Genomic DNA, 27,126 nt, shown 5'->3' on the forward strand with positions numbered 1-27,126 from the left:
TGTGATGTTTAGTCAGTTTCCTCATCTGTAATGTTTGTGGCCCCATGTGTTAGTGTGACATCTTTTGGCCTTTCAGACTTCTGTGATGTGTAGTCGGTTTCCTCATCTGTAATGTTTGTGGCCCCATGTGTTAGTGTGACATCTTTTGGCCTTTCAGACTTCTGTGGTGTGTAGTCGGTTTCATCATCTGTAATGTTTATGGCCCCATGTGTTAGTGTGACATCTTTTAGTCATTCAGACTTCTGTGATGTGTAGTCGGTTTCCTCATCTGTAATGTTTGTGGCCCCATGTGTTATTGTAACATCTTTTGGTCTTTCAGACTTCTGTGATGTGTAGTCGGTTTCCTCATCTCTAATGTTGGTGGCCCCATGTGTTAGTGTGACATATTTTGGTCCTTCAGACTTCTGTGGTGCGTAGCCAGTTTCCTCATCTGTAATGTTTGTGGCCCCATGTGTTAGTGTGACATCTTTTGGTCTTTCAGACTTCTGTGATGTGTAGTCGGTTTTCTCGACTGTAATGTTTGTGGCCCCATGTGTTAGTGTGACATCTTTTGGTGTTTCAGACTTCTGTGGTGTGTAGTCGGTTTCATCATCTGTAATGTTTGTGGCCCCATGTGTTAGTGTGACATCTTTTGGTCTTTCAGACTTCTGTGATGTGTAGTCGGTTTCCTCATCTCTAATGTTGGTGGCCCCATGTGTTAGTGTGACATATTTTGGTCCTTCAGACTTCTGTGGTGCGTAGTCAGTTTCCTCATCTGTAATGTTTGTGGCCCCATGTGTTAGTGTGACATCTTTTGGTCTTTCAGACTTCTGTGATGTGTAGTCGGTTTCCTCATCTCTAATGTTGGTGGCCCCATGTGTTAGTGTGACATATTTTGGTCCTTCAGGCTTCTGTGGTGCGTAGTCAGTTTCCTCATCTGTAATGTTTGTGGCCCCATGTGTTAGTGTGACATCTTTTGGTCTCTCAGACTTCTGTGATGTGTAGTCGGTTTTCTCGACTGTAATGTTTGTGGCCCCATGTGTTAGTGTGACATCTTTTGGTCTTTCAGACTTCTGTGGTGTGTAGTCGGTTTCATCATCTGTAATGTTTGTGGCCCCATGTGTTAGTGTGACACCTTTTGGTCTTTCAGACTTCTGTGATGTGTAGTCGGTTTCCTCATCTGTAATGTTTGTGGCCCCATGTGTTAGTGTAACACCTTTTGGTCTTTCAGACTTCTGTGATGTGTAGTCGGTTTCCTCATTTGTAAAGTTTGTGGCCTCATGTGTTAGTGTGACATCTTTTGGTCTTTCAGACTTCTGTGATGTGTAGTCAGTTTCCTCATCTGTAATGTTTGTGGCCCCATGTGTTAGTGTGACATCTTTTGGTCTTTCAGACTTCTGTGATGTGTAGTCGGTTTCCTCATCTGTAATGTTTGTGGCCCCATGTGTTAGTGTGACATCTTTTGGTCTTTCAGACTTCTGTGATGTGTAGTCGGTTTCCTCATCTGTAATGTTTGTGGCCCCATGTGTTCGTGTGACATCTTTTGGTCTTTCAGACTTCTGTGATGTGTAGTCGGTTTCCTCATTTGTAATGTTTGTGGCCCCATGTGTTCGTGTGACATCTTTTGGTCCTTCAGACTTCTGTGATGTGTAGTCGGTTTACTCATCTGTAATGTTTGTGGCCCCATGTGTTAGTGTGACATCTTTTGGTCTTTCAGACTTCTGTGATGTGTAGTCGGTTTCCTCATCTGTAATGTTTGTGGCCCCATGTGTTAGTGTGACATCTTTTGGTCTTTCAGACTTCTGTGATGTGTAGTCGGTTTCCTCATCTCTAATGTTGGTGGCCCCATGTGTTAGTGTGACATATTTTGGTCCTTCAGACTTCTGTGGTGCGTAGTCAGTTTCCTCATCTGTAATGTTTGTGGCCCCATGTGTTAGTGTGACATCTTTTGGTCTTTCAGACTTCTGTGATGTGTAGTCGGTTTCCTCATTTGTAATGTTTGTGGCCTCATGTGTTAGTGAGACATCTTTTGGTCTTTCAGACTTCTGTGATGTGTAGTCAGTTTCCTCATCTGTAATGTTTGTGGCCCCATGTGTTAGTGTGACATCTTTTGGTCTTTCAGACTTCTGTGATGTGTAGTCGGTTTCCTCATTTGTAATGTTTGTGGCCCCATGTGTTCGTGTGACATCTTTTGGTCTTTCAGACTTCTGTGATGTGTAGTCGGTTTCCTCATCTGTAATGTTTGTGGCCCCATGTGTTCGTGTGACATCTTTTGGTCTTTCAGACTTCTGTGATGTGTAGTCGGTTTTCTCGACTGCAATGTTTGTGGCCCCATGTGTTAGTGTGACATCTTTTGGTCTTTCAGACTTCTGTGATGTGTAGTCGGTTTCCTCATCTGTAATGTTTGTGGCCCCATGTGTTCGTGTGACATCTTTTGGCCTTTCAGACTTCTGTGATGTGTAGTCGGTTTTCTCGACTGCAATGTTTGTGGCCCCATGTGTTAGTGTGACATCTTTTGGTCTTTCAGACTTCTGTGGTGTGTAGTCGGTTTCATCATCTGTAATGTTTGTGGCCACATGTGTTAGTGTGACATCTTTTGGTCTTTCAGACTTCTGTGATGTGTAGTCAGTTTCCTCATCTGTAATGTTTGTGGCCCCATGTGTTAGTGTGACATCTTTTGGTCTTTCAGACTTCTGTGATGTGTAGTCGGTTTCCTCATCTGTAATGTTTGTGGCCCCATGTGTTCGTGTGACATCTTTTGGTCTTTCAGACTTCTGTGATGTGTAGTCGGTTTTCTCGACTGCAATGTTTGTGGCCCCATGTGTTAGTGTGACATCTTTTGGTCTTTCAGACTTCTGTGGTGTGTAGTCGGTTTCATCATCTGTAATGTTTGTGGCCCCATGTGTTAGTGTGACATCTTTTGGTCTTTCAGACTTCTGTGATGTGTAGTCGGTTTCCTCATCTGGAATGTTGGTGGCCCCATGTGTTAGTGTGACATATTTTGGTCCTTCAGACTTCTGTGGTGCGTAGTCAGTTTCCTCATCTGTAATGTTTGTGGCCCCATGTGTTAGTGTGACATCTTTTGGTCTTTCAGACTTCTGTGATGTGTAGTCGGTTTTCTCGACTGTAATGTTTGTGGCCCCATGTGTTAGTGTGACATCTTTTGGTCTTTCAGACTTCTGTGGTGTGTAGTCGGTTTCATCATCTGTAATGTTTGTGGCCCCATGTGTTAGTGTGACATATTTTGGTCTTTCAGACTTCTGTGATGTGTAGTCGGTTTCCTCATCTGTAATGTTTGTGGCCCCATGTGTTAGTGTGACATCTTTTGGTCTTTCAGACTTCTGTGATGTGTAGTCGGTTTCCTCATCTCTAATGTTTGTGGCCCCATGTGTTAGTGTGACATCTTTTGGTCTTTCAGACTTCTGTGATGTGTAGTCGGTTTCCTCATCAGTAATGTTTGTGGCCCCATGTGTTAGTGTGACATCTTTTGGTCTTTCAGACTTCTGTGATGTGTAGTCGGTTTCCTCATCTCTAATGTTGGTGGCCCCATGTGTTAGTGTGACATATTTTGGTCCTTCAGGCTTCTGTGGTGCGTAGTCAGTTTCCTCATCTGTAATGTTTGTGGCCCCATGTGTTAGTGTGACATCTTTTGGTCTTTCAGACTTCTGTGATGTGTAGTCGGTTTTCTCGACTGTAATGTTTGTGGCCCCATGTGTTAGTGTGACATCTTTTGGTCTTTCAGACTTCTGTGGTGTGTAGTAGGTTTCATCATCTGTAATGTTTGTGGCCCCATGTGTTAGTGTGACATCTTTTGGTCTTTCAGACTTCTGTGATGTGTAGTCAGTTTCCTCATCTGTAATGTTTGTGGCCCCATGTGTTAGTGTGACATATTTTGGTCCTTCAGGCTTCTGTGGTGCGTAGTCAGTTTCCTCATCTGTAATGTTTGTGGCCCCATGTGTTAGTGTGACATCTTTTGGTCTTTCAGACTTCTGTGATGTGTAGTCGGTTTTCTCGACTGTAATGTTTGTGGCCCCATGTGTTAGTGTGACATCTTTTGGTCTTTCAGACTTCTGTGGTGTGTAGTCGGTTTCATCATCTGTAATGTTTGTGGCCCCATGTGTTAGTGTGACATCTTTTGGTCTTTCAGACTTCTGTGATGTGTAGTCAGTTTCCTCATCTGTAATGTTTGTGGCCCCATGTGTTAGTGTGACATCTTTTGGTCTTTCAGACTTCTGTGATGTGTAGTCGGTTTCCTCATCTGTAATGTTTGTGGCCCCATGTGTTAGTGTAACACCTTTTGGTCTTTCAGACTTCTGTGATGTGTAGTCGGTTTCCTCATTTGTAAAGTTTGTGGCCTCATGTGTTAGTGTGACATCTTTTGGTCTTTCAGACTTCTGTGATGTGTAGTCAGTTTCCTCATCTGTAATGTTTGTGGCCCCATGTGTTAGTGTGACATCTTTTGGTCTTTCAGACTTCTGTGATGTGTAGTCGGTTTCCTCATCTGTAATGTTTGTGGCCCCATGTGTTAGTGTGACATCTTTTGGTCTTTCAGACTTCTGTGATGTGTAGTCGGTTTCCTCATCTGTAATGTTTGTGGCCCCATGTGTTCGTGTGACATCTTTTGGTCTTTCAGACTTCTGTGATGTGTAGTCGGTTTCCTCATTTGTAATGTTTGTGGCCCCATGTGTTCGTGTGACATCTTTTGGTCCTTCAGACTTCTGTGATATGTAGTCGGTTTACTCATCTGTAATGTTTGTGGCCCCATGTGTTAGTGTGACATCTTTTGGTCTTTCAGACTTTTGTGATGTGTAGTCAGTTTCCTCATCTGTAATGTTTGTGGCCCCATGTGTTAGTGTGACATCTTTTGGTCTTTCAGACTTCTGTGATGTGTAGTCGGTTTCCTCATCTGTAATGTTTGTGGCCCCATGTGTTAGTGTGACATCTTTTGGTCTTTCAGACTTCTGTGATGTGTAGTCGGTTTCCTCATCTCTAATGTTGGTGGCCCCATGTGTTAGTGTGACATATTTTGGTCCTTCAGACTTCTGTGGTGCGTAGTCAGTTTCCTCATCTGTAATGTTTGTGGCCCCATGTGTTAGTGTGACATCTTTTGGTCTTTCAGACTTCTGTGATGTGTAGTCGGTTTCCTCATTTGTAATGTTTGTGGCCTCATGTGTTAGTGTGACATCTTTTGGTCTTTCAGACTTCTGTGATGTGTAGTCAGTTTCCTCATCTGTAATGTTTGTGGCCCCATGTGTTAGTGTGACATCTTTTGGTCTTTCAGACTTCTGTGATGTGTAGTCGGTTTCCTCATTTGTAATGTTTGTGGCCCCATGTGTTCGTGTGACATCTTTTGGTCTTTCAGACTTCTGTGATGTGTAGTCGGTTTCCTCATCTGTAATGTTTGTGGCCCCATGTGTTCGTGTGACATCTTTTGGTCTTTCAGACTTCTGTGATGTGTAGTCGGTTTTCTCGACTGCAATGTTTGTGGCCCCATGTGTTAGTGTGACATCTTTTGGTCTTTCAGACTTCTGTGGTGTGTAGTCGGTTTCATCATCTGTAATGTTTGTGGCCCCATGTGTTAGTGTGACATCTTTTGGTCTTTCAGACTTCTGTGGTGTGTAGTCAGTTTCCTCATCTGTAATGTTTGTGGCCCCATGTGTTAGTGTGACATCTTTTGGTCTTTCAGACTTCTGTGATGTGTAGTCGGTTTCCTCATCTGTAATGTTTGTGGCCCCATGTGTTAGTGTGACATCTTTTGGTCTTTCAGACTTCTGTGATGTGTAGTCGGTTTCCTCATCTGTAATGTTTGTGGCCCCATGTGTTAGTGTGACATCTTTTGGTCTTTCAGACTTCTGTGATGTGTAGTCGGTTTCCTCATCTGTAATGTTTGTGGCCCCATGTGTTAGTGTGACATCTTTTGGTCTTTCAGACTTCTGTGATGTGTAGTCGGTTTCCTCATCTGTAATGTTTGTGGCCCCATGTGTTAGTGTGACATCTTTTGGTCTTTCAGACTTCTGTGATGTGTAGCCGGTTTCCTCATCTGTAATGTTTGTGGCCCCATGTGTTAGTGTGACATCTTTTGGTCTTTCAGACTTCTGTGATGTGTAGTCGGTTTCCTCATCTGTAATGTTTGTGGCCCCATGTGTTAGTGTGACATCTTTTGGTCTTTCAGACTTCTGTGATGTGTAGTCGGTTTCCTCATTTGTAATGTTTGTGGCCCCATGTGTTAGTGTGACATCTTTTGGTCTTTCAGACTTCTGTGATGTGTAGTCGGTTTCCTCATCTGTAATGTTTGTGGCCCCATGTGTTAGTGTGACATCTTTTGGTCTTTCAGACTTCTGTGATGTGTAGTCGGTTTCCTCATCTGTAATGTTTGTGGCCCCATGTGTTAGTGTGACATCTTTTGGTCTTTCAGACTTCTGTGATGTGTAGTCGGTTTCCTCATCTGTAATGTTTGTGGCCCCATGTGTTAGTGTGACATCTTTTGGTCTTTCAGACTTCTGTGATGTGTAGTCGGTTTCCTCATCTGTAATGTTTGTGGCCCCATGTGTTAGTGTGACATCTTTTGGTCTTTCAGACTTCTGTGATGTGTAGTCGGTTTCCTCATCTGTAATGTTTGTGGCCCCATGTGTTAGTGTGACATCTTTTGGTCTTTCAGACTTCTGTGATGTGTAGTCAGTTTCCTGATCTGTAATGTTTGTGGCCCCATGTGTTAGTGTGACATCTTTTGGTCTTTCAGACTTCTGTGATGTGTAGTCGGTTTCCTCATCTGTAATGTTTGTGGCCCCATGTGTTAGTGTGACATCTTTTGGTCTTTCAGACTTCTGTGATGTGTAGTCGGTTTCCTCATCTGTAATGTTTGTGGCCCCATGTGTTAGTGTGACATCTTTTGGTCTTTCAGACTTCTGTGATGTGTAGTCGGTTTCCTCATCTGTAATGTTTGTGGCCCCATGTGTTAGTGTGACATCTTTTGGTCTTTCAGACTTCTGTGATGTGTAGTCGGTTTCCTCATCTGTAATGTTTGTGGCCCCATGTGTTAGTGTGACATCTTTTGGTCTTTCAGACTTCTGTGATGTGTAGTCGGTTTCCTCATCTGTAATGTTTGTGGCCCCATGTGTTAGTGTGACATCTTTTGGTCTTTCAGACTTCTGTGGTGTGTAGTCAGTTTCCTCATCTGTAATGTTTGTGGCCCCATGTGTTAGTGTGACATCTTTTGGTCTTTCAGACTTCTGTGATGTGTAGTCGGTTTCCTCATCTGTAATGTTTGTGGCCCCATGTGTTAGTGTGACATCTTTTGGTCTTTCAGACTTCTGTGATGTGTAGTCGGTTTCCTCATCTGTAATGTTTGTGGCCCCATGTGTTAGTATGACATCTTTTGGTCTTTCAGACTTCTGTGATGTGTAGTCGGTTTCCTCATCTGTAATGTTTGTGGCCCCATGTGTTAGTGTGACATCTTTTGGTCTTTCAGACTTCTGTGATGTGTAGTCGGTTTCCTCATCTGTAATGTTTGTGGCCCCATGTGTTAGTGTGACATCTTTTGGTCTTTCAGACTTCTGTGATGTGTATTCGGTTTCCTCATCTGTAATGTTTGTGGCCCCATGTGTTAGTGTGATATCTTTTGGTCTTTCAGACTTCTGTGATGTGTAGTCAGTTCCCTCATCTGTAATGTTTGTGGCCCCATGTGTTAGTGTGACATCTTTTGGTCTTTCAGACTTCTGTGATGTGTAGTCGGTTTCCTCATCTGTAATGTTTGTGGCCCCATGTGTTAGTGTGACATCTTTTGGTCTTTCAGACTTCTGTGATGTGTAGTCGGTTTCCTCATCTCTAATGTTGGTGGCCCCATGTGTTAGTGTGACATATTTTGGTCCTTCAGACTTCTGTGGTGCGTAGTCAGTTTCCTCATCTGTAATGTTTGTGGCCCCATGTGTTAGTGTGACATCTTTTGGTCTTTCAGACTTCTGTGATGTGTAGTCGGTTTCCTCATTTGTAATGTTTGTGGCCTCATGTGTTAGTGTGACATCTTTTGGTCCTTCAGACTTCTGTGATGTGTAGTCAGTTTCCTCATCTGTAATGTTTGTGGCCCCATGTGTTAGTGTGACATCTTTTGGTCTTTCAGACTTCTGTGATGTGTAGTCGGTTTCCTCATTTGTAATGTTTGTGGCCCCATGTGTTCGTGTGACATCTTTTGGTCTTTCAGACTTCTGTGATGTGTAGTCGGTTTCCTCATCTGTAATGTTTGTGGCCCCATGTGTTCGTGTGACATCTTTTGGTCTTTCAGACTTCTGTGATGTGTAGTCGGTTTCCTCATCTGTAATGTTTGTGGCCCCATGTGTTAGTGTGACATATTTTGGTCCTTCAGACTTCTGTGGTGCGTAGTCAGTTTCCTCATCTGTAATGTTTGTGGCCCCATGTGTTAGTGTGACATCTTTTTGTCTTTCAGACTTCTGTGATGTGTAGTCGGTTTTCTCGACTGTAATGTTTGTGGCCCCATGTGTTAGTGTGACATCTTTTGGTCTTTCAGACTTTTGTGGTGTGTAGTCGGTTTCATCATCTTTAATGTTTGTGGCCCCATGTGTTAGTGTGACATCTTTTGGTCTTTCAGGCTTCTGTGGTGTGTAGTCAGTTTCCTCATCTGTAATGTTTGTGGCCCCATGTGTTAGTGTGACATCTTTTGGTCTTTCAGACTTCTGTGATGTGTAGTCGGTTTCCTCATCTGTAATGTTTGTGGCCCCATGTGTCAGTGTAACATCTTTTGGTCTTTCAGACTTCTGTGATGTGTAGTCGGTTTCCTCATTTGTAATGTTTGTGGCCTCATGTGTTCGTGTGACATCTTTTGGTCTTTCAGACTTCTGTGATGTGTAGTCAGTTTCCTCATCTGTAATGTTTGTGGCCCCATGTGTTAGTGTGACATCTTTTGGTCTTTCAGACTTCTGTGATGTGTAGTCGGTTTCCTCATCTGTAATGTTTGTGGCCCCATGTGTTAGTGTGACATCTTTTGGTCTTTCAGACTTCTGTGATGTGTAGTCGGTTTCCTCATCTGTAATGTTTGTGGCCCCATGTGTTAGTGTGACATCTTTTGGTCTTCCAGACTTCTGTGGTGTGTAGTCAGTTTCCTCATCTGTAATGTTTGTAGCCCCATGTGTGAGTGTCACATCTTTTGGTCTTTCAGACTTCCATGAAGTGTAGTCGGTTTCCTCATCTGTAATGTTAGTGGCCCCATGTGTTAGTGTGAAATCTTTTGGTCTTTCAGACTTCTGTGATGTGTAGTCGGTTTCCTCATCTCTAATGTTGGTGGCCCCATGTGTTAGTGTGACATATTTTGGTCCTTCAGACTTCTGTGGTGCGTAGTCAGTTTCCTCATCTGTAATGTTTGTGGCCCCATGTGTTAGTGTGACATCTTTTGGTCTTTCAGACTTCTGTGATGTGTAGTCGGTTTTCTCGACTGTAATGTTTGTGGCCCCATGTGTTAGTGTGACATCTTTTGGTCTTTCAGACTTCTGTGGTGTGTAGTCGGTTTCATCATCTGTAATGTTTGTGGCCCCATGTGTTAGTGTGACATCTTTTGGTCTTTCAGACTTCTGTGATGTGTAGTCGGTTTCCTCATCTGTAATGTTTGTGGCCCCATGTGTTAGTGTGACATCTTTTGGCCTTTCAGACTTCTGTGATGTGTAGTCGGTTTCCTCATCTGTAATGTTTGTGGCCCCATGTGTTAGTGTGACATCTTTTGGCCTTTCAGACTTCTGTGGTGTGTAGTCGGTTTCATCATCTGTAATGTTTGTGGCCCCATGTGTTAGTGTGACATCTTTTAGTCATTCAGACTTCTGTGATGTGTAGTCGGTTTCTTCATCTGTAATGTTTGTGGCCCCATGTGTTAGTGTAACATCTTTTGGTCTTTCAGACTTCTGTGATGTGTAGTCGGTTTTCTCGACTGTAATGTTTGTGGCCCCATGTGTTAGTGTGACATCTTTTGGTCTTTCAGACTTCTGTGGTGTGTAGTCGGTTTCATCATCTGTAATGTTTGTGGCCCCATGTGTTAGTGTGACATCTTTTGGCCTTTCAGACTTCTGTGGTGTGTAGTCGGTTTCCTCATCTGTAATGTTTGTGGCCCCATGTGTTAGTGTGACATCTTTTGGTCTTTCAGACTTCTGTGATGTGTAGTCAGTTTCCTCATCTGTAATGTTTGTGGCCCCATGTGTTAGTGTGACATCTTTTGGTCTTTCAGACTTCTGTGATGTGTAGTCAGTTTCCTCATCTGTAATGTTTGTGGCCCCATGTGTTAGTGTGACATCTTTTGGTCTTTCAGACTTCTGTGGTGCGTAGTCAGTTTTCTCATCTGTAATGTTTGTGGCACCATGTGTTAGTGTGACATCTTTTGGTCTTTCAGACTTCTGAGATGTGTAGTCAGTTTCCTCATCTGTAATGTTTGTGGCCCCATGTGTTAGTGTGACATCTTTTGGTCTTTCAGACTTCTGTGATGTGTAGTCGGTTTCCTCATCTGTAATGTTTGTGGCCCCATGTGTTAGTGTGACATCTTTTGGTCTTTCAGACTTCTGTGATGTGTAGTCAGTTTCCTCATCTGTAATGTTTGTGGCCCCATGTGTTAGTGTGACATCTTTTGGTGTTTCAGACTTCTGTGATGTGTAGTCAGTTTCCTCATCTGTAATGTTTGTGGCCCCATGTGTTAGTGTGACATCTTTTGGTCTTTCAGACTTCTGTGATGTGTAGTCAGTTTCCTCATCTGTAATGTTTGTGGCCCCATGTGTTAGTGTGATATCTTTTGGTCTTTCAGACTTCTGTGATGTGTAGTCAGTTTTCTCATCTGTAATGTTTGTGGCCCCATGTGTTAGTGTGACATCTTTTGGTCTTTCAGACTTCTGTGATGTGTAGTCGGTTTCCTCATCTCTAATGTTGGTGGCCCCATGTGTTAGTGTGACATATTTTGGTCCTTCAGACTTCTGTGGTGTGTAGTCGGTTTTCTCATCAGTAATGTTTGTGGCCCCATGTGTTAGTGTGACATATTTTGGTCTTTCAGACTTCTGTGATGTGTAGTCAGTTTCCTCATCTGTAATGCTTGTGGCCCCATGTGTTAGTGTGACATCTTTTGGCCTTTCAGACTTCTGTGATGTGTAGTCGGTTTCCTCACCTGTAATGCTTGTGGCCCCATGTGTTAGTGTGACATCTTTTGGTCTTTCAGACTTCTGTGATGTGTAGTCAGTTTCCTCATCTGTAATGTTTGTGGCCCCATGTGTTAGTGTGACATCTTTTGGTCTTTCAGACTTCTGTGATGTGTAGTCGGTTTCCTCATCTGTAATGTTTGTGGCCCCATGTGTTAGTGTGACATCTTTTGGTCTTTCAGACTTCTGTGATGTGTAGTCAGTTTCCTCATCTGTAATGTTTGTGGCCCCATGTGTTAGTGTGACATCTTTTGGTCTTTTAGACTTCTGTGTTGTGTAGTCGGTTTCCTCATCTGTAATGCTTGTGGCCCCATGTGTTAGTGTGATATCTTTTGGTCATTCAGACTTCTGTGATGAGTAGTCAGTTTCCTCATCTGTAATATTTGTGGCCCCATGTGTTAGTGTGACATCTTTTGGTCTTTCAGACTTCTGTGGTGTGTAGTCGTTTTTCTCATCTGTAATGTTTGTGGCCCCATGTGTTAGTGTGACATCTTTTGGTCTTTCAGACTTCTGTGGTGTGTAGTCGGTTTCCTCATCTGAAATGTTTGTGGCCCAATGTGTTAGTGTGACATCTTTTGGTCTTTCAGACTTCTGTAATGTGTAGTCGGTTTCCTCATCTGTAATGTTAGTGGCCCCATGTGTTAGTGTGACATCTTTTGGCCTTTCAGACTTCTGTGGTGTGTAGTCGGTTTCCTCATCTGTAATGTTTGTGGCCCCATGTGTTAGTGTGACATCTTTTGGTCTTTCGGACTTCTGTATTGTGTAGTCGGTTTCCTCATCTGTAATGTTTGTGGCCCCATGTGTTAGTGTGACATCTTTTGGTCTTTCAGACTTCTGTGGTGTGTAGTCAGTTTCCTCATCTTTAATGTTTGTAGCCCCATGGGTGAGTGTGACATCTTTTGGTCTTTCAGACTTCCATGATGTGTAGTCGGTTTCCTCATCTGCAATGTTGGTGGCCCCATGTGTTAGTGTGACATCTTTTGGTCTTTCAGACTTCTGTGATGTGTAGTCGGTTTCCTCATCTCTAATGTTGGTGGCCCCATGTGTTAGTGTGACATCTTTTGGTCTTTCAGACTTCTGTGGTGTGTAGTCAGTTTCCTCATCTGTAATGTTTGTGGCCCCATGTGTTAGTGTGACATCTTTTGGTCCTTCAGACTTCTGTGATGTGTAGTCGGTTTCCTCATCTGTAACGTTTGTGGCCCCATGTGTTAGTGTGACATCTTTTGGTCTTTTAGACTTCTGTGGTGTGTAGTCAGTTTCCTCATCTGTAATGTTTGTGGCCCCATGTGTTAGTGTGACATCTTTTGGTCTTTCAGACTTCTGTGATGTGTAGTCGGTTTCCTCATCTGTAATGTTTGTCGCCCCATGTGTTAGTGTGACATCTTTTGGTCTTTCAGACTTCTGTGAACTGTGGCCGGTTTCCTCATCTGAAATGTTTGTAGCCCCATGTGTTAGTGTGACATCTTTTGGTCTTTCAGACTTCCATGATGTGTAGTCGGTTTCCTCATCTGTAATGTTGGTGGCCCCATGTGTTAGTGTGACATCTTTTGGTCTTTCAGACTTCTGTGATGTTTAGTCGGTTTCCTCATCTCTAATGTTGGTGGCCCCATGTGTTAGTGTGACATCTTTTGGTCTTTCAGACTTCTGTGGTGTGTAGTCAGTTTCCTCATCTGTAATGTTTGTGGCCCCATGTGTTAGTGTGACATCTTTTGGTCTTTCAGACTTCTGTGGTGTGTAGCCGGTTTTCTCATCTGTAATGTTTGTGGCCCCATGTGTTAGTGTGACATCTTTTGGTCTTTCAGACTTCTGTGATGTGTAGTCGGTTTCCTCATCTGTAATGTTTGTAGCCCCATGTGTGAGTGTGACATCTTTTGGTCTTACAGACTTCCATGATGTGTAGTCGGTTTCCTCATCTGTAATGTTGGTGGCCCCATGTGTTAGTGTGACATCTTTTGGTCTTTCAGACTTCCATGATGTGTAGTCGGTTTCCTCATCTGTAATGTTGGTGGCCCCATGTTTTAGTGTGACATCTTTTGGTCTTTCAGACTTCTGTGATGTGTAGTCGGTTTCCTCATCTCTAATGTTGGTGGCCCCATGTGTTAGTGTGACATCTTTTGGTCTTTCAGACTTCTGTGATGTGTAGTCGGTTTCCTCATCTGTAATGTTTGTGGCCCCATGTGTTAGTGTGACATATTTTGGTCTTTCAGACTTCCATGATGTGTAGTCGGTTTCCTCATCTGTAATGTTTGTAGCCCCATGTGTGAGTGTGACATCTTTTGGTCTTTCAGACTTCCATGATGTGTAGTCGGATTCCTCATCTCTAATGTTGGTGGCCCCATGTGTTAGTGTGACATCTTTTGGTCTTTCAGACTTCTGTGGTGTGTAGTCGGTTTTCTCATCTGTAATGTTGGTGGCCCCAGGTGTTAGTGTGACATCTTTTGGTCTTTCAGACTTCCATGATGTGTAGTCGGTTTCCTCATCTGTAATGTTGGTGGCCCCATGTGTTAGTGTGACATCTTTTGGTCTTTCAGACTTCTGTGATGTGTAGTCAGTTTCCTCATCTGTAATGTTTGTGGCCCCATGTGTTAGTGTGACATCTTTTGGTCTTTCAGACTTCTGTGATGTGTAGTCGGTTTCCTCATCTGTAATGTTTGTGGCCCCATGTGTTAGTGTGACATCTTTTGGTCTTTCAGACTTCTGTGATGTGTAGTCAGTTTCCTCATCTGTAATGTTTGTGGCCCCATGTGTTAGTGTGACATCTTTTGGTCTTTTAGACTTCTGTGTTGTGTAGTCGGTTTCCTCATCTGTAATGCTTGTGGCCCCATGTGTTAGTGTGACATCTTTTGGCCTTTCAGACTTCTGTGATGTGTAGTCGGTTTCCTCACCTGTAATGCTTGTGGCCCCATGTGTTAGTGTGATATCTTTTGGTCATTCAGACTTCTGTGATGAGTAGTCGGTTTCCTCATCTGTAATATTTGTGGCCCCATGTGTTAGTGTGACATCTTTTGGTCTTTCAGACTTCTGTGGTGTGTAGTCGTTTTTCTCATCTGTAATGTTTGTGGCCCCATGTGTTAGTGTGACATCTTTTGGTCTTTCAGACTTCTGTGGTGTGTAGTCGGTTTCCTCATCTGAAATGTTTGTGGCCCAATGTGTTAGTGTGACATCTTTTGGTCTTTCAGACTTCTGTAATGTGTAGTCGGTTTCCTCATCTGTAATGTTAGTGGCCCCATGTGTTAGTGTGACATCTTTTGGCCTTTCAGACTTCTGTGGTGTGTAGTCGGTTTCCTCATCTGTAATGTTTGTGGCCCCATGTGTTAGTGTGACATCTTTTGGTCTTCCAGATTTCTGTGGTGTGTAGTCGGTTTCCTCATCTGAAATGTTTGTGGCCCAATGTGTTAGTGTGACATCTTTTGGTCTTTCAGACTTCTGTAATGTGTAGTCGGTTTCCTCATCTGTAATGTTAGTGGCCCCATGTGTTAGTGTGACATCTTTTGGCCTTTCAGACTTCTGTGGTGTGTAGTCGGTTTCCTCATCTGTAATGTTTGTGGCCCCATGTGTTAGTGTGACATCTTTTGGTCTTTCGGACTTCTGTGATGTGTAGTCGGTTTCCTCATCTGTAATGTTTGTGGCCCCATGTGTTAGTGTGACATCTTTTGGTCTTTCAGACTTCTGTGGTGTGTAGTCAGTTACCTCATCTTTAATGTTTGTAGCCCCATGTGTGAGTGTGACATCTTTTGGTCTTTCAGACTTCCATGATGTGTAGTCGGTTTCCTCATCTGCAATGTTGGTGGCCCCATGTGTTAGTGTGACATCTTTTGGTCTTTCAGACTTCTGTGATGTGTAGTCGGTTTCCTCATCTCTAATGTTGGTGGCCCCATGTGTTAGTGTGACATCTTTTCGTCTTTCAGACTTCTGTGGTGTGTAGTCAGTTTCCTCATCTGTAATGTTTGTGGCCCCATGTGTTAGTGTGACATCTTTTGGTCCTTCAGACTTCTGTGATGTGTAGTCGGTTTCCTCATCTGTAACGTTTGTGGCTCCATGTGTTAGTGTGACATCTTTTGGTCTTTTAGACTTCTGTGGTGTGTAGTCAGTTTCCTCATCTGTAATGTTTGTGGCCCCATGTGTTAGTGTGACATCTTTTGGTCTTTCAGACTTCTGTGATGTGTAGTCGGTTTCCTCATCTGTAATGTTTGTCGCCCCATGTGTTAGTGTGACATCTTTTGGTCTTTCAGACTTCTGTGAACTGTGGTCGGTTTCCTCATCTGAAATGTTTGTAGCCCCATGTGTTAGTGTGACATCTTTTGGTCTTTCAGACTTCCATGATGTGTAGTCGGTTTCCTCATCTGTAATGTTGGTGGCCCCATGTGTTAGTGTGACATCTTTTGGTCTTTCAGACTTCTGTGATGTGTAGTCGGTTTCCTCATCTCTAATGTTGGTGGCCCCATGTGTTAGTGTGACATCTTTTGGTCTTTCAGACTTCTGTGGTGTGTAGTCAGTTTCCTCATCTGTAATGTTTGTGGCCCCATGTGTTAGTGTGACATCTTTTGGTCTTTCAGACTTCTGTGGTGTGTAGCCGGTTTTCTCATCTGTAATGTTTGTGGCCCCATGTGTTAGTGTGACATCTTTTGGTCTTTCAGACTTCTGTGATGTGTAGTCAGTTTCCTCATCTGTAATGTTTGTGGCCCCATGTGTTAGTGTGACATCTTTTGGTCTTTCAGACTTCTGTGATGTGTAGTCGGTTTTCTCGACTGTAATGTTTGTGGCCCCATGTGTTAGTGTGATATCTTTTGGTCTTTCAGACTTCTGTGATGTGTAGTCAGTTTTCTCATCTGTAATGTTTGTGGCCCCATGTGTTAGTGTGACATCTTTTGGTCTTTCAGACTTCTGTGATGTGTAGTCGGTTTCCTCATCTCTAATGTTGGTGGCCCCATGTGTTAGTGTGACATATTTTGGTCCTTCAGACTTCTGTGGTGTGTAGTCGGTTTTCTCATCTGTAATGTTTGTGGCCCCATGTGTTAGTGTGACATATTTTGGTCTTTCAGACTTCTGTGATGTGTAGTCAGTTTCCTCATCTGTAATGCTTGTGGCCCCATGTGTTAGTGTGACATCTTTTGGCCTTTCAGACTTCTGTGATGTGTAGTCGGTTTCCTCACCTGTAATGCTTGTGGCCCCATGTGTTAGTGTGACATCTTTTGGTCTTTCAGACTTCTGTGATGTGTAGTCAGTTTCCTCATCTGTAATGTTTGTGGCCCCATGTGTTAGTGTGACATCTTTTGGTCTTTCAGACTTCTGTGATGTGTAGTCGGTTTCCTCATCTGTAATGTTTGTGGCCCCATGTGTTAGTGTGACATCTTTTGGTCTTTCAGACTTCTGTGATGTGTAGTCAGTTTCCTCATCTGTAATGTTTGTGGCCCCATGTGTTAGTGTGACATCTTTTGGTCTTTTAGACTTCTGTGTTGTGTAGTCGGTTTCCTCATCTGTAATGCTTGTGGCCCCATGTGTTAGTGTGATATCTTTTGGTCATTCAGACTTCTGTGATGAGTAGTCGGTTTCCTCATCTGTAATATTTGTGGCCCCATGTGTTAGTGTGACATCTTTTGGTCTTTCAGACTTCTGTGGTGTGTAGTCGTTTTTCTCATCTGTAATGTTTGTGGCCCCATGTGTTAGTGTGACATCTTTTGGTCTTTCAGACTTCTGTGGTGTGTAGTCGGTTTCCTCATCTGAAATGTTTGTGGCCCAATGTGTTAGTGTGACATCTTTTGGTCTTTCAGACTTCTGTAATGTGTAGTCGGTTTCCTCATCTGTAATGTTAGTGGCCCCATGTGTTAGTGTGACATCTTTTGGCCTTTCAGACTTCTGTGGTGTGTAGTCGGTTTCCTCATCTGTAATGTTTGTGGCCCCATGTGTTAGTGTGACATCTTTTGGTCTTTCGGACTTCTGTGATGTGTAGTCGGTTTCCTCATCTGTAATGTTTGTGGCCCCATGTGTTAGTGTGACATCTTTTGGTCTTTCAGACTTCTGTGGTGTGTAGTCAGTTTCCTCATCTTTAATGTTTGTAGCCCCATGTGTGAGTGTGACATCTTTTGGTCTTTCAGACTTCCATGATGTGTAGTCGGTTTCCTCATCTGCAATGTTGGTGGCCCCATGTGTTAGTGTGACATCTTTTGGTCTTTCAGACTTCTGTGATGTGTAGTCGGTTTCCTCATCTCTAATGTTGGTGGCCCCATGTGTTAGTGTGACATCTTTTGGTCTTTCAGACTTCTGTGGTGTGTAGTCAGTTTCCTCATCTGTAATGTTTGTGGCCCCATGTGTTAGTGTGACATCTTTTGGTCCTTCAGACTTCTGTGATGTGTAGTCGGTTTCCTCATCTGTAACGTTTGTGGCCCCATGTGTTAGTGTGACATCTTTTGGTCTTTTAGACTTCTGTGGTGTGTAGTCAGTTTCCTCATCTGTAATGTTTGTGGCCCCATGTGTTAGTGTGACATCTTTTGGTCTTTCAGACTTCTGTGATGTGTAGTCGGTTTCCTCATCTGTAATGTTTGTCGCCCCATGTGTTAGTGTGACATCTTTTGGTCTTTCAGACTTCTGTGAACTGTGGTCGGTTTCCTCATCTGAAATGTTTGTAGCCCCATGTGTTAGTGTGACATCTTTTGGTCTTTCAGACTTCCATGATGTGTAGTCGGTTTCCTCATCTGTAATGTTGGTGGCCCCATGTGTTAGTGTGACATCTTTTGGTCTTTCAGACTTCTGTGATGTTTAGTCGGTTTCCTCATCTCTAATGTTGGTGGCCCCATGTGTTAGTGTGACATCTTTTGGTCTTTCAGACTTCTGTGGTGTGTAGTCAGTTTCCTCATCTGTAATGTTTGTGGCCCCATGTGTTAGTGTGACATCTTTTGGTCTTTCAGACTTCTGTGGTGTGTAGCCGGTTTTCTCATCTGTAATGTTTGTGGCCCCATGTGTTAGTGTGACATCTTTTGGTCTTTCAGACTTCTGTGATGTGTAGTCGGTTTCCTCATCTGTAATGTTTGTAGCCCCATGTGTGAGTGTGACATCTTTTGGTCTTTCAGACTTCCATGATGTGTAGTCGGTTTCCTCATCTGTAATGTTGGTGGCCCCATGTGTTAGTGTGACATCTTTTGGTCTTTCAGACTTCCATGATGTGTAGTCGGTTTCCTCATCTGTAATGTTGGTGGCCCCATGTTTTATTGTGACATCTTTTGGTCTTTCAGACTTCTGTGATGTGTAGTCGGTTTCCTCATCTCTAATGTTGGTGGCCCCATGTGTTAGTGTGACATCTTTTGGTCTTTCAGACTTCTGTGATGTGTAGTCGGTTTCCTCATCTGTAATGTTTGTGGCCCCATGTGTTAGTGTGACATATTTTGGTCTTTCAGACTTCCATGATGTGTAGTCGGTTTCCTCATCTGTAATGTTTGTAGCCCCATGTGTGAGTGTGACATCTTTTGGTCTTTCAGACTTCCATGATGTGTAGTCGGTTTCCTCATCTGTAATGTTTGTCGCCCCATGTGTTAGTGTGACATCTTTTGGTCTTTCAGACTTCTGTGGTGTGTAGTCGGTTTTCTCATCTGTAATGTTGGTGGCCCCATGTGTTAGTGTGACATCTTTTGGTCTTTCAGACTTCCATGATGTGTAGTCGGTTTCCTCATCTGTAATGTTGGTGGCCCCATGTGTTAGTGTGACATCTTTTGGTCTTTCAGACTTCTGTGATGTGTAGTCAGTTTCCTCATCTGTAATGTTTGTGGCCCCATGTGTTAGTGTGACATCTTTTGGTCTTTCAGACTTCTGTGATGTGTAGTCGGTTTCCTCATCTGTAATGTTTGTGGCCCCATGTGTTAGTGTGACATCTTTTGGTCTTTCAGACTTCTGTGATGTGTAGTCAGTTTCCTCATCTGTAATGTTTGTGGCCCCATGTGTTAGTGTGACATCTTTTGGTCTTTTAGACTTCTGTGTTGTGTAGTCGGTTTCCTCATCTGTAATGCTTGTGGCCCCATGTGTTAGTGTGACATCTTTTGGCCTTTCAGACTTCTGTGATGTGTAGTCGGTTTCCTCACCTGTAATGCTTGTGGCCCCATGTGTTAGTGTGATATCTTTTGGTCATTCAGACTTCTGTGATGAGTAGTCGGTTTCCTCATCTGTAATATTTGTGGCCCCATGTGTTAGTGTGACATCTTTTGGTCTTTCAGACTTCTGTGGTGTGTAGTCGTTTTTCTCATCTGTAATGTTTGTGGCCCCAAGTGTTAGTGTGACATCTTTTGGTCTTTCAGACTTCTGTGGTGTGTAGTCGGTTTCCTCATCTGAAATGTTTGTGGCCCAATGTGTTAGTGTGACATCTTTTGGTCTTTCAGACTTCTGTAATGTGTAGTCGGTTTCCTCATCTGTAATGTTAGTGGCCCCATGTGTTAGTGTGACATCTTTTGGCCTTTCAGACTTCTGTGGTGTGTAGTCGGTTTCCTCATCTGTAATGTTTGTGGCCCCATGTGTTAGTGTGACATCTTTTGGTCTTTCAGATTTCTGTGGTGTGTAGTCGGTTTCCTCATCTGAAATGTTTGTGGCCCAATGTGTTAGTGTGACATCTTTTGGTCTTTCAGACTTCTGTAATGTGTAGTCAGTTTCCTCATCTGTAATGTTAGTGGCCCCATGTGTTAGTGTGACATCTTTTGGCCTTTCAGACTTCTGTGGTGTGTAGTCGGTTTCCTCATCTGTAATGTTTGTGGCCCCATGTGTTAGTGTGACATCTTTTGGTCTTTCGGACTTCTGTGATGTGTAGTCGGTTTCCTCATCTGTAATGTTTGTGGCCCCATGTGTTAGTGTGACATCTTTTGGTCTTTCAGACTTCTGTGGTGTGTAGTCAGTTACCTCATCTTTAATGTTTGTAGCCCCATGTGTGAGTGTGACATCTTTTGGTCTTTCAGACTTCCATGATGTGTAGTCGGTTTCCTCATCTGCAATGTTGGTGGCCCCATGTGTTAGTGTGACATCTTTTGGTCTTTCAGACTTCTGTGATGTGTAGTCGGTTTCCTCATCTCTAATGTTGGTGGCCCCATGTGTTAGTGTGACATCTTTTGGTCTTTCAGACTTCTGTGGTGTGTAGTCAGTTTCCTCATCTGTAATGTTTGTGGCCCCATGTGTTAGTGTGACATCTTTTGGTCCTTCAGACTTCTGTGATGTGTAGTCGGTTTCCTCATCTGTAACGTTTGTGGCCCCATGTGTTAGTGTGACATCTTTTGGTCTTTTAGACTTCTGTGGTGTGTAGTCAGTTTCCTCATCTGTAATGTTTGTGGCCCCATGTGTTAGTGTGACATCTTTTGGTCTTTCAGACTTCTGTGATGTGTAGTCGGTTTCCTCATCTGTAATGTTTGTCGCCCCATGTGTTAGTGTGACATCTTTTGGTCTTTCAGACTTCTGTGAACTGTGGTCGGTTTCCTCATCTGAAATGTTTGTAGCCCCATGTGTTAGTGTGACATCTTTTGGTCTTTCAGACTTCCATGATGTGTAGTCGGTTTCCTCATCTGTAATGTTGGTGGCCCCATGTGTTAGTGTGACATCTTTTGGTCTTTCAGACTTCTGTGATGTGTAGTCGGTTTCCTCATCTCTAATGTTGGTGGCCCCATGTGTTAGTGTGACATCTTTTGGTCTTTCAGACTTCTGTGGTGTGTAGTCAGTTTCCTCATCTGTAATGTTTGTGGCCCCATGTGTTAGTGTGACATCTTTTGGTCTTTCAGACTTCTGTGGTGTGTAGCCGGTTTTCTCATCTGTAATGTTTGTGGCCCCATGTGTTAGTGTGACATCTTTTGGTCTTTCAGACTTCTGTGATGTGTAGCCGGTTTCCTCATCTGTAATGTTTGTAGCCCCATGTGTGAGTGTGACATCTTTTGGTCTTTCAGACTTCCATGATGTGTAGTCGGTTTCCTCATCTGTAATGTTGGTGGCCCCATGTGTTAGTGTGACATCTTTTGGTCTTTCAGACTTCCATGATGTGTAGTCGGTTTCCTCATCTGTAATGTTGGTGGCCCCATGTGTTAGTGTGACATCTTTTGGTCTTTCAGACTTCTGTGATGTGTAGTCGGTTTCCTCATCTCTAATGTTGGTGGCCCCATGTGTTAGTGTGACATCTTTTGGTCTTTCAGACTTCTGTGATGTGTAGTCGGTTTCCTCATCTGTAATGTTTGTGGCCCCATGTGTTAGTGTGACATATTTTGGTCTTTCAGACTTCCATGATGTGTAGTCGGTTTCCTCATCTGTAATGTTTGTAGCCCCATGTGTGAGTGTGACATCTTTTGGTCTTTCAGACTTCCATGATGTGTAGTCGGTTTCCTCATCTCTAATGTTGGTGGCCCCATGTGTTAGTGTGACATCTTTTGGTCTTTCAGACTTCTGTGGTGTGTAGTCGGTTTTCTCATCTGTAATGTTGGTGGCCCCATGTGTTAGTGTGACATCTTTTGGTCTTTCAGACTTCCATGATGTGTAGTCAGTTTCCTCATCTGTAATGTTGGTGGCCCCATGTGTTAGTGTGACATCTTTTGGTCTTTCAGACTTCTGTGATGTGTAGTCAGTTTCCTCATCTGTAATGTTTGTGGCCCCATGTGTTAGTGTGACGTCTTTTGGTCTTTCAGACTTCTGTGATGTGTAGTCGGTTTCCTCATCTGTAATGTTTGTGGCCCCATGTGTTAGTGTGACATCTTTTGGTCTTTCAGACTTCTGTGATGTGTAGTCAGTTTCCTCATCTGTAATGTTTGTGGCCCCATGTGTTAGTGTGACATCTTTTGGTCTTTTAGACTTCTGTGTTGTGTAGTCGGTTTCCTCATCTGTAATGCTTGTGGCCCCATGTGTTAGTGTGACATCTTTTGGCCTTTCAGACTTCTGTGATGTGTAGTCGGTTTCCTCACCTGTAATGCTTGTGGCCCCATGTGTTAGTGTGATATCTTTTGGTCATTCAGACTTCTGTGATGAGTAGTCGGCTTCCTCATCTGTAATATTTGTGGCCCCATGTGTTAGTGTGACATCTTTTGGTCTTTCAGACTTCTGTGGTGTGTAGTCGTTTTTCTCATCTGTAATGTTTGTGGCCCCATGTGTTAGTGTGACATCTTTTGGTCTTTCAGACTTCTGTGGTGTGTAGTCGGTTTCCTCATCTGAAATGTTTGTGGCCCAATGTGTTAGTGTGACATCTTTTGGTCTTTCAGACTTCTGTAATGTGTAGTCGGTTTCCTCATCTGTAATGTTAGTGGCCCCATGTGTTAGTGTGACATCTTTTGGCCTTTCAGACTTCTGTGGTGTGTAGTCGGTTTCCTCATCTGTAATGTTTGTGGCCCCATGTGTTAGTGTGACATCTTTTGGTCTTTCGGACTTCTGTGATGTGTAGTCGGTTTCCTCATCTGTAATGTTTGTGGCCCCATGTGTTAGTGTGACATCTTTTGGTCTTTCAGACTTCTGTGGTGTGTAGTCAGTTTCCTCATCTTTAATGTTTGTAGCCCCATGTGTGAGTGTGACATCTTTTGGTCTTTCAGACTTCCATGATGTGTAGTCGGTTTCCTCATCTGTAATGTTGGTGGCCCCATGTGTTAGTGTGACATCTTTTGGTCTTTCAGACTTCTGTGATGTGTAGTCGGTTTCCTCATCTCTAATGTTGGTGGCCCCATGTGTTAGTGTGACATCTTTTGGTCTTTCAGACTTCTGTGGTGTGTAGTCAGTTTCCTCATCTGTAATGTTTGTGGCCCCATGTGTTAGTGTGACATCTTTTGGTCCTTCAGACTTCTGTGATGTGTAGTCGGTTTCCTCATCTGTAACGTTTGTGGCCCCATGTGTTAGTGTGACATCTTTTGGTCTTTTAGACTTCTGTGGTGTGTAGTCAGTTTCCTCATCTGTAATGTTTGTGGCCCCATGTGTTAGTGTGACATCTTTTGGTTTTCAGACTTCTGTGATGTGTAGTCGGTTTCCTCATCTGTAATGTTTGTCGCCCCATGTGTTAGTGTGACATCTTTTGGTCTTTCAGACTTCTGTGAACTGTGGTCGGTTTCCTCATCTGAAATGTTTGTAGCCCCATGTGTTAGTGTGACATCTTTTGGTCTTTCAGACTTCCATGATGTGTAGTCGGTTTCCTCATCTGTAATGTTGGTGGCCCCATGTGTTAGTGTGACATCTTTTGGTCTTTCAGACTTCTGTGATGTGTAGTCGGTTTCCTCATCCCTAATGTTGGTGGCCCCATGTGTTAGTGTGACATCTTTTGGTCTTTCAGACTTCTGTGGTGTGTAGTCAGTTTCCTCATCTGTAATGTTTGTGGCCCCATGTGTTAGTGTGACATCTTTTGGTCTTTCAGACTTCTGTGGTGTGTAGCCGGTTTTCTCATCTGTAATGTTTGTGGCCCCATGTGTTAGTGTGACATCTTTTGGTCTTTCAGACTTCTGTGATGTGTAGTCGGTTTCCTCATCTGTAATGTTTGTAGCCCCATGTGTGAGTGTGACATCTTTTGGTCTTTCAGACTTCCATGATGTGTAGTCGGTTTCCTCATCTGTAATGTTGGTGGCCCCATGTGTTAGTGTGACATCTTTTGGTCTTTCAGACTTCCATGATGTGTAGTCGGTTTCCTCATCTGTAATGTTGGTGGCCCCATGTGTTAGTGTGACATCTTTTGGTCTTTCAGACTTCTGTGATGTGTAGTCGGTTTCCTCATCTCTAATGTTGGTGGCCCCATGTGTTAGTGTGACATCTTTTGGTCTTTCAGACTTCTGTGATGTGTAGTCGGTTTCCTCATCTGTAATGTTTGTGGCCCCATGTGTTAGTGTGACATATTTTGGTCTTTCAGACTTCCATGATGTGTAGTCGGTTTCCTCATCTGTAATGTTTGTAGCCCCATGTGTGAGTGTGACATCTTTTGGTCTTTCAGACTTCCATGATGTGTAGTCGGTTTCCTCATCTCTAATGTTGGTGGCCCCATGTGTTAGTGTGACATCTTTTGGTCTTTCAGACTTCTGTGGTGTGTAGTCGGTTTTCTCATCTGTAATGTTGGTGGCCCCATGTGTTAGTGTGACATCTTTTGGTCTTTCAGACTTCCATGATGTGTAGTCGGTTTCCTCATCTGTAATGTTGGTGGCCCCATGTGTTAGTGTGACATCTTTTGGTCTTTCAGACTTCTGTGATGTGTAGTCGGTTTCCTCATCTCTAATGTTGGTGGCCCCATGTGTTAGTGTGACATCTTTTGGTCTTTCAGACTTCTGTGGTGTGTAGTCGGTTTCCTCATCTGTAATGTTTGTGGCCCCATGTGTTAGTGTGACATCTTTTGGTCTTTCAGACTTCCATGATGTGTAGTCGGTTTCCTCATCTGTAATGTTTGTAGCCCCATGTGTGAGTGTGACATCTTTTGGTCTTTCAGACTTCCATGATGTGTAGTCGGTTTCCTCATCTCTAATGTTGGTGGCCCCATGTGTTAGTGTGACATCTTTTGGTCTTTCAGACTTCTGTGGTGTGTAGTCGGTTTTCTCATCTGTAATGTTTGTGGCCCCATGTGTTAGTGTGACATCTTTTGGTCTTTCAGACTTCCATGATGTGTAGTCGGTTTCCTCATCTGTAATGTTGGTGGCCCCATGTGTTAGTGTGACATCTTTTGGTCTTTCAGACTTCTGTGATGTGTAGTCGGTTTCCTCATCTCTAATGTTGGTGGCCCCATGTGTTAGTGTGACATCTTTTGGTCTTTCAGACTTCTGCGATGTGTAGTCGGTTTCCTCATCTGTATTGTTGGTGGCCCCATGTGTTAGTGTGACATCTTTTGGTCTTTCAGACTTCCATGATGTGTAGTCGGTTTCCTCATCTCTAATGTTGGTGGCCCCATGTGTTAGTGTGACATCTTTTGGTCTTTCAGACTTCTGTGATGTGTAGTCGGTTTTCTCATCTGTAATGTTTGTAGCCCCATGTGTGAGTGTGACATCTTTTGGTCTTTCAGACTTCTGTGATGTGTAGTCGGTTTCCTCATCTGTAATGTTTGTGGCCCCATGTGTTAGTGTGACATCTTTTGGTCTTTCAGACTTCCATGATGTGTAGTCGGTTTCCTCATCTCTAATGTTGGTGGCCCCATGTGTTAGTGTGACATCTTTTGGTCTTTCAGACTTCTGTGATGTGTAGTCGGTTTCCTCATCTCTAATGTTGGTGGCCCCATGTGTTAGTGTGACATCTTTTGGTCTTTCAGACTTCCATGATGTGTAGTCGGTTTCCTCATCTCTAATGTTGGTGGCCCCATGTGTTAGTGTGACATCTTTTGGTCTTTCAGACTTCCATGATGTGTAGTCGGTTTCCTCATCTCTAATGTTGGTGGCCCCATGTGTTAGTGTGTCATCTTTTGGTCTTTCAGACTTCTGTGATGTGTAGTCGGTTTCCTCATCTCTAATGTTGGTGGCCCCATGTGTTAGTGTGACATCTTTTGGTCTTTCAGACTTCTGTGGTGTGTAGTCAGTTTCCTCATCTGTAATGTTTGTGGCCCCATCTGTTAGTGTGACATCTTTTGGTCTTTCAGACTTCTGTGATGTGTGGTCGGTTTCCTCATCTGAAATGTTTGTAGCCCCATGTGTTAGTGTGACATCTTTTGGTCTTTCAGACTTCCACGATGTGTAGTCGGTTTCCTCATCTGTAATGTTGGTGACCCCATGTGTTAGTGTGACATCTTTTGGTCTTTCAGACTTCTGTGATGTGTAGTCGGTTTCCTCATCTCTAATGTTGGTGGCCCCATGTGTTAGTGTGACATCTTTTGGTCTTTCAGACTTCTGTGGTGTGTAGTCAGTTTCCTCATCTGTAATGTTTGTGGCCCCATCTGTTAGTGTGACATCTTTTGGTCTTTCAGACTTCTGTGGTGTGTAGTCGGTTTCCTCATCTCTAATGTTGGTGGCCCCATGTGTTAGTGTGACATCTTTTGGTCTTTCAGACTTCTGTGGTGTGTAGTCAGTTTCCTCATCTGTAATGTTTGTCGCCCCATGTGTTAGTGTGACATCTTTTGGTCTTTCAGACTTCTGTGATGTGTAGTCGGTTTCCTCATCTCTAATGTTGGTGGCCCCATGTGTTAGTGTGACATCTTTTGGTCTTTCAGACTTCCATGATGTGTAGTCGGTTTCCTCATCTCTAATGTTGGTGGCCCCATGTGTTAGTGTGACATCTTTTGGTCTTTCAGACTTCCATGATGTGTAGTCGGTTTCCTCATCTCTAATGTTGGTGGCCCCATGTGTTAGTGTGACATCTTTTGGTCTTTCAGACTTCTGTGATGTGTAGTCGGTTTTCTCATCTGTAATGTTTGTAGCCCCATGTGTGAGTGTGACATCTTTTGGTCTTTCAGACTTCTGTGATGTGTAGTCGGTTTCCTCATCTGTAATGTTTGTGGCTCCATGTGTTAGTGTGACATCTTTTGGTCTTTCAGACTTCTGTGATGTGTAGTCGGTTTCCTCATCTGTAATGTTGGTGGCCCCATGTGTTAGTGTGACATCTTTTGGTCTTTCAGACTTCCATGATGTGTAGTCGGTTTCCTCATCTGTAATGTTGGTGGCCCCATGTGTTAGTGTGACACCTTTTGTCTTTCAGACTTCTGTGATGTGTAGTCGGTTTCCTCATCTCTAATGTTGGTGGCCCCATGTGTTAGTGTGACATCTTTTGGTCTTTCAGACTTCTGTGATGTGTAGTCGGTTTCCTCATCAGTAATGTTTGTGGCCCCATGTGTTAGTGTGACATCTTTTGGTCTTTCAGACTTCCATGATGTGTAGTCGCTTTCCTCATCTGTAATGTTTGTAGCCCCATGTGTGAGTGTGACATCTTTTGGTCTTTCAGACTTCCATGATGTGTAGTCGGTTTCCTCATCTCTAATGTTGGTGGCCCCATGTGTTAGTGTGACATCTTTTGGTCTTTCAGGCTTCTGTGGTGTGTAGTCGGTTTTCTCATCTGTAATGTTTGTGGCCCCATGTGTTAGTGTGACATCTTTTGGTCTTTC

General features: G+C 43.4%; 4 protein-coding genes across 4 annotated transcripts; all 4 read right to left on the minus strand.

Moving 5' to 3' along the window:
* Window positions 1-230: 230 nt before the first annotated feature.
* On the minus strand, window positions 231-9,766 carry LOC124796203. Its single transcript, XM_047260293.1, has 4 exons — window positions 9,718-9,766; window positions 4,758-9,664; window positions 1,680-4,697; window positions 231-1,619 (listed from the first exon to the last, which is right to left on the minus strand). The coding sequence occupies exons 1-4, from the start codon at window positions 9,764-9,766 to the stop codon at window positions 231-233; spliced, it is 9,363 nt and encodes a 3,120-aa protein (XP_047116249.1).
* Window positions 9,767-9,788: 22 nt separating this feature from the next.
* LOC124796204 lies at window positions 9,789-12,682 on the minus strand. The gene is made up of 3 exons (XM_047260294.1): window positions 12,634-12,682; window positions 11,500-12,580; window positions 9,789-11,454 (listed from the first exon to the last, which is right to left on the minus strand). The coding sequence occupies exons 1-3, from the start codon at window positions 12,680-12,682 to the stop codon at window positions 9,789-9,791; spliced, it is 2,796 nt and encodes a 931-aa protein (XP_047116250.1).
* Window positions 12,683-12,725: 43 nt separating this feature from the next.
* On the minus strand, window positions 12,726-17,866 carry LOC124796205. Its single transcript, XM_047260295.1, has 4 exons — window positions 17,818-17,866; window positions 16,684-17,764; window positions 14,092-16,638; window positions 12,726-14,046 (listed from the first exon to the last, which is right to left on the minus strand). Exons 1-4 carry the CDS (start codon window positions 17,864-17,866, stop codon window positions 12,726-12,728), a joined length of 4,998 nt encoding a protein of 1,665 aa, XP_047116251.1.
* A 43-nt stretch (window positions 17,867-17,909) lies between these two features.
* LOC124796206 lies at window positions 17,910-26,694 on the minus strand. The gene is made up of 5 exons (XM_047260296.1): window positions 26,646-26,694; window positions 23,173-26,592; window positions 22,111-23,029; window positions 19,276-22,065; window positions 17,910-19,230 (listed from the first exon to the last, which is right to left on the minus strand). Exons 1-5 carry the CDS (start codon window positions 26,692-26,694, stop codon window positions 17,910-17,912), a joined length of 8,499 nt encoding a protein of 2,832 aa, XP_047116252.1.
* Between the last annotated feature and the right edge of the window lie 432 nt (window positions 26,695-27,126).

The sequence above is a fragment of the Schistocerca piceifrons genome, chromosome 4 (genome assembly GCF_021461385.2).
Source record: "Schistocerca piceifrons isolate TAMUIC-IGC-003096 chromosome 4, iqSchPice1.1, whole genome shotgun sequence".
NCBI classification, from domain to species: Eukaryota; Metazoa; Arthropoda; class Insecta; order Orthoptera; family Acrididae; genus Schistocerca; species Schistocerca piceifrons.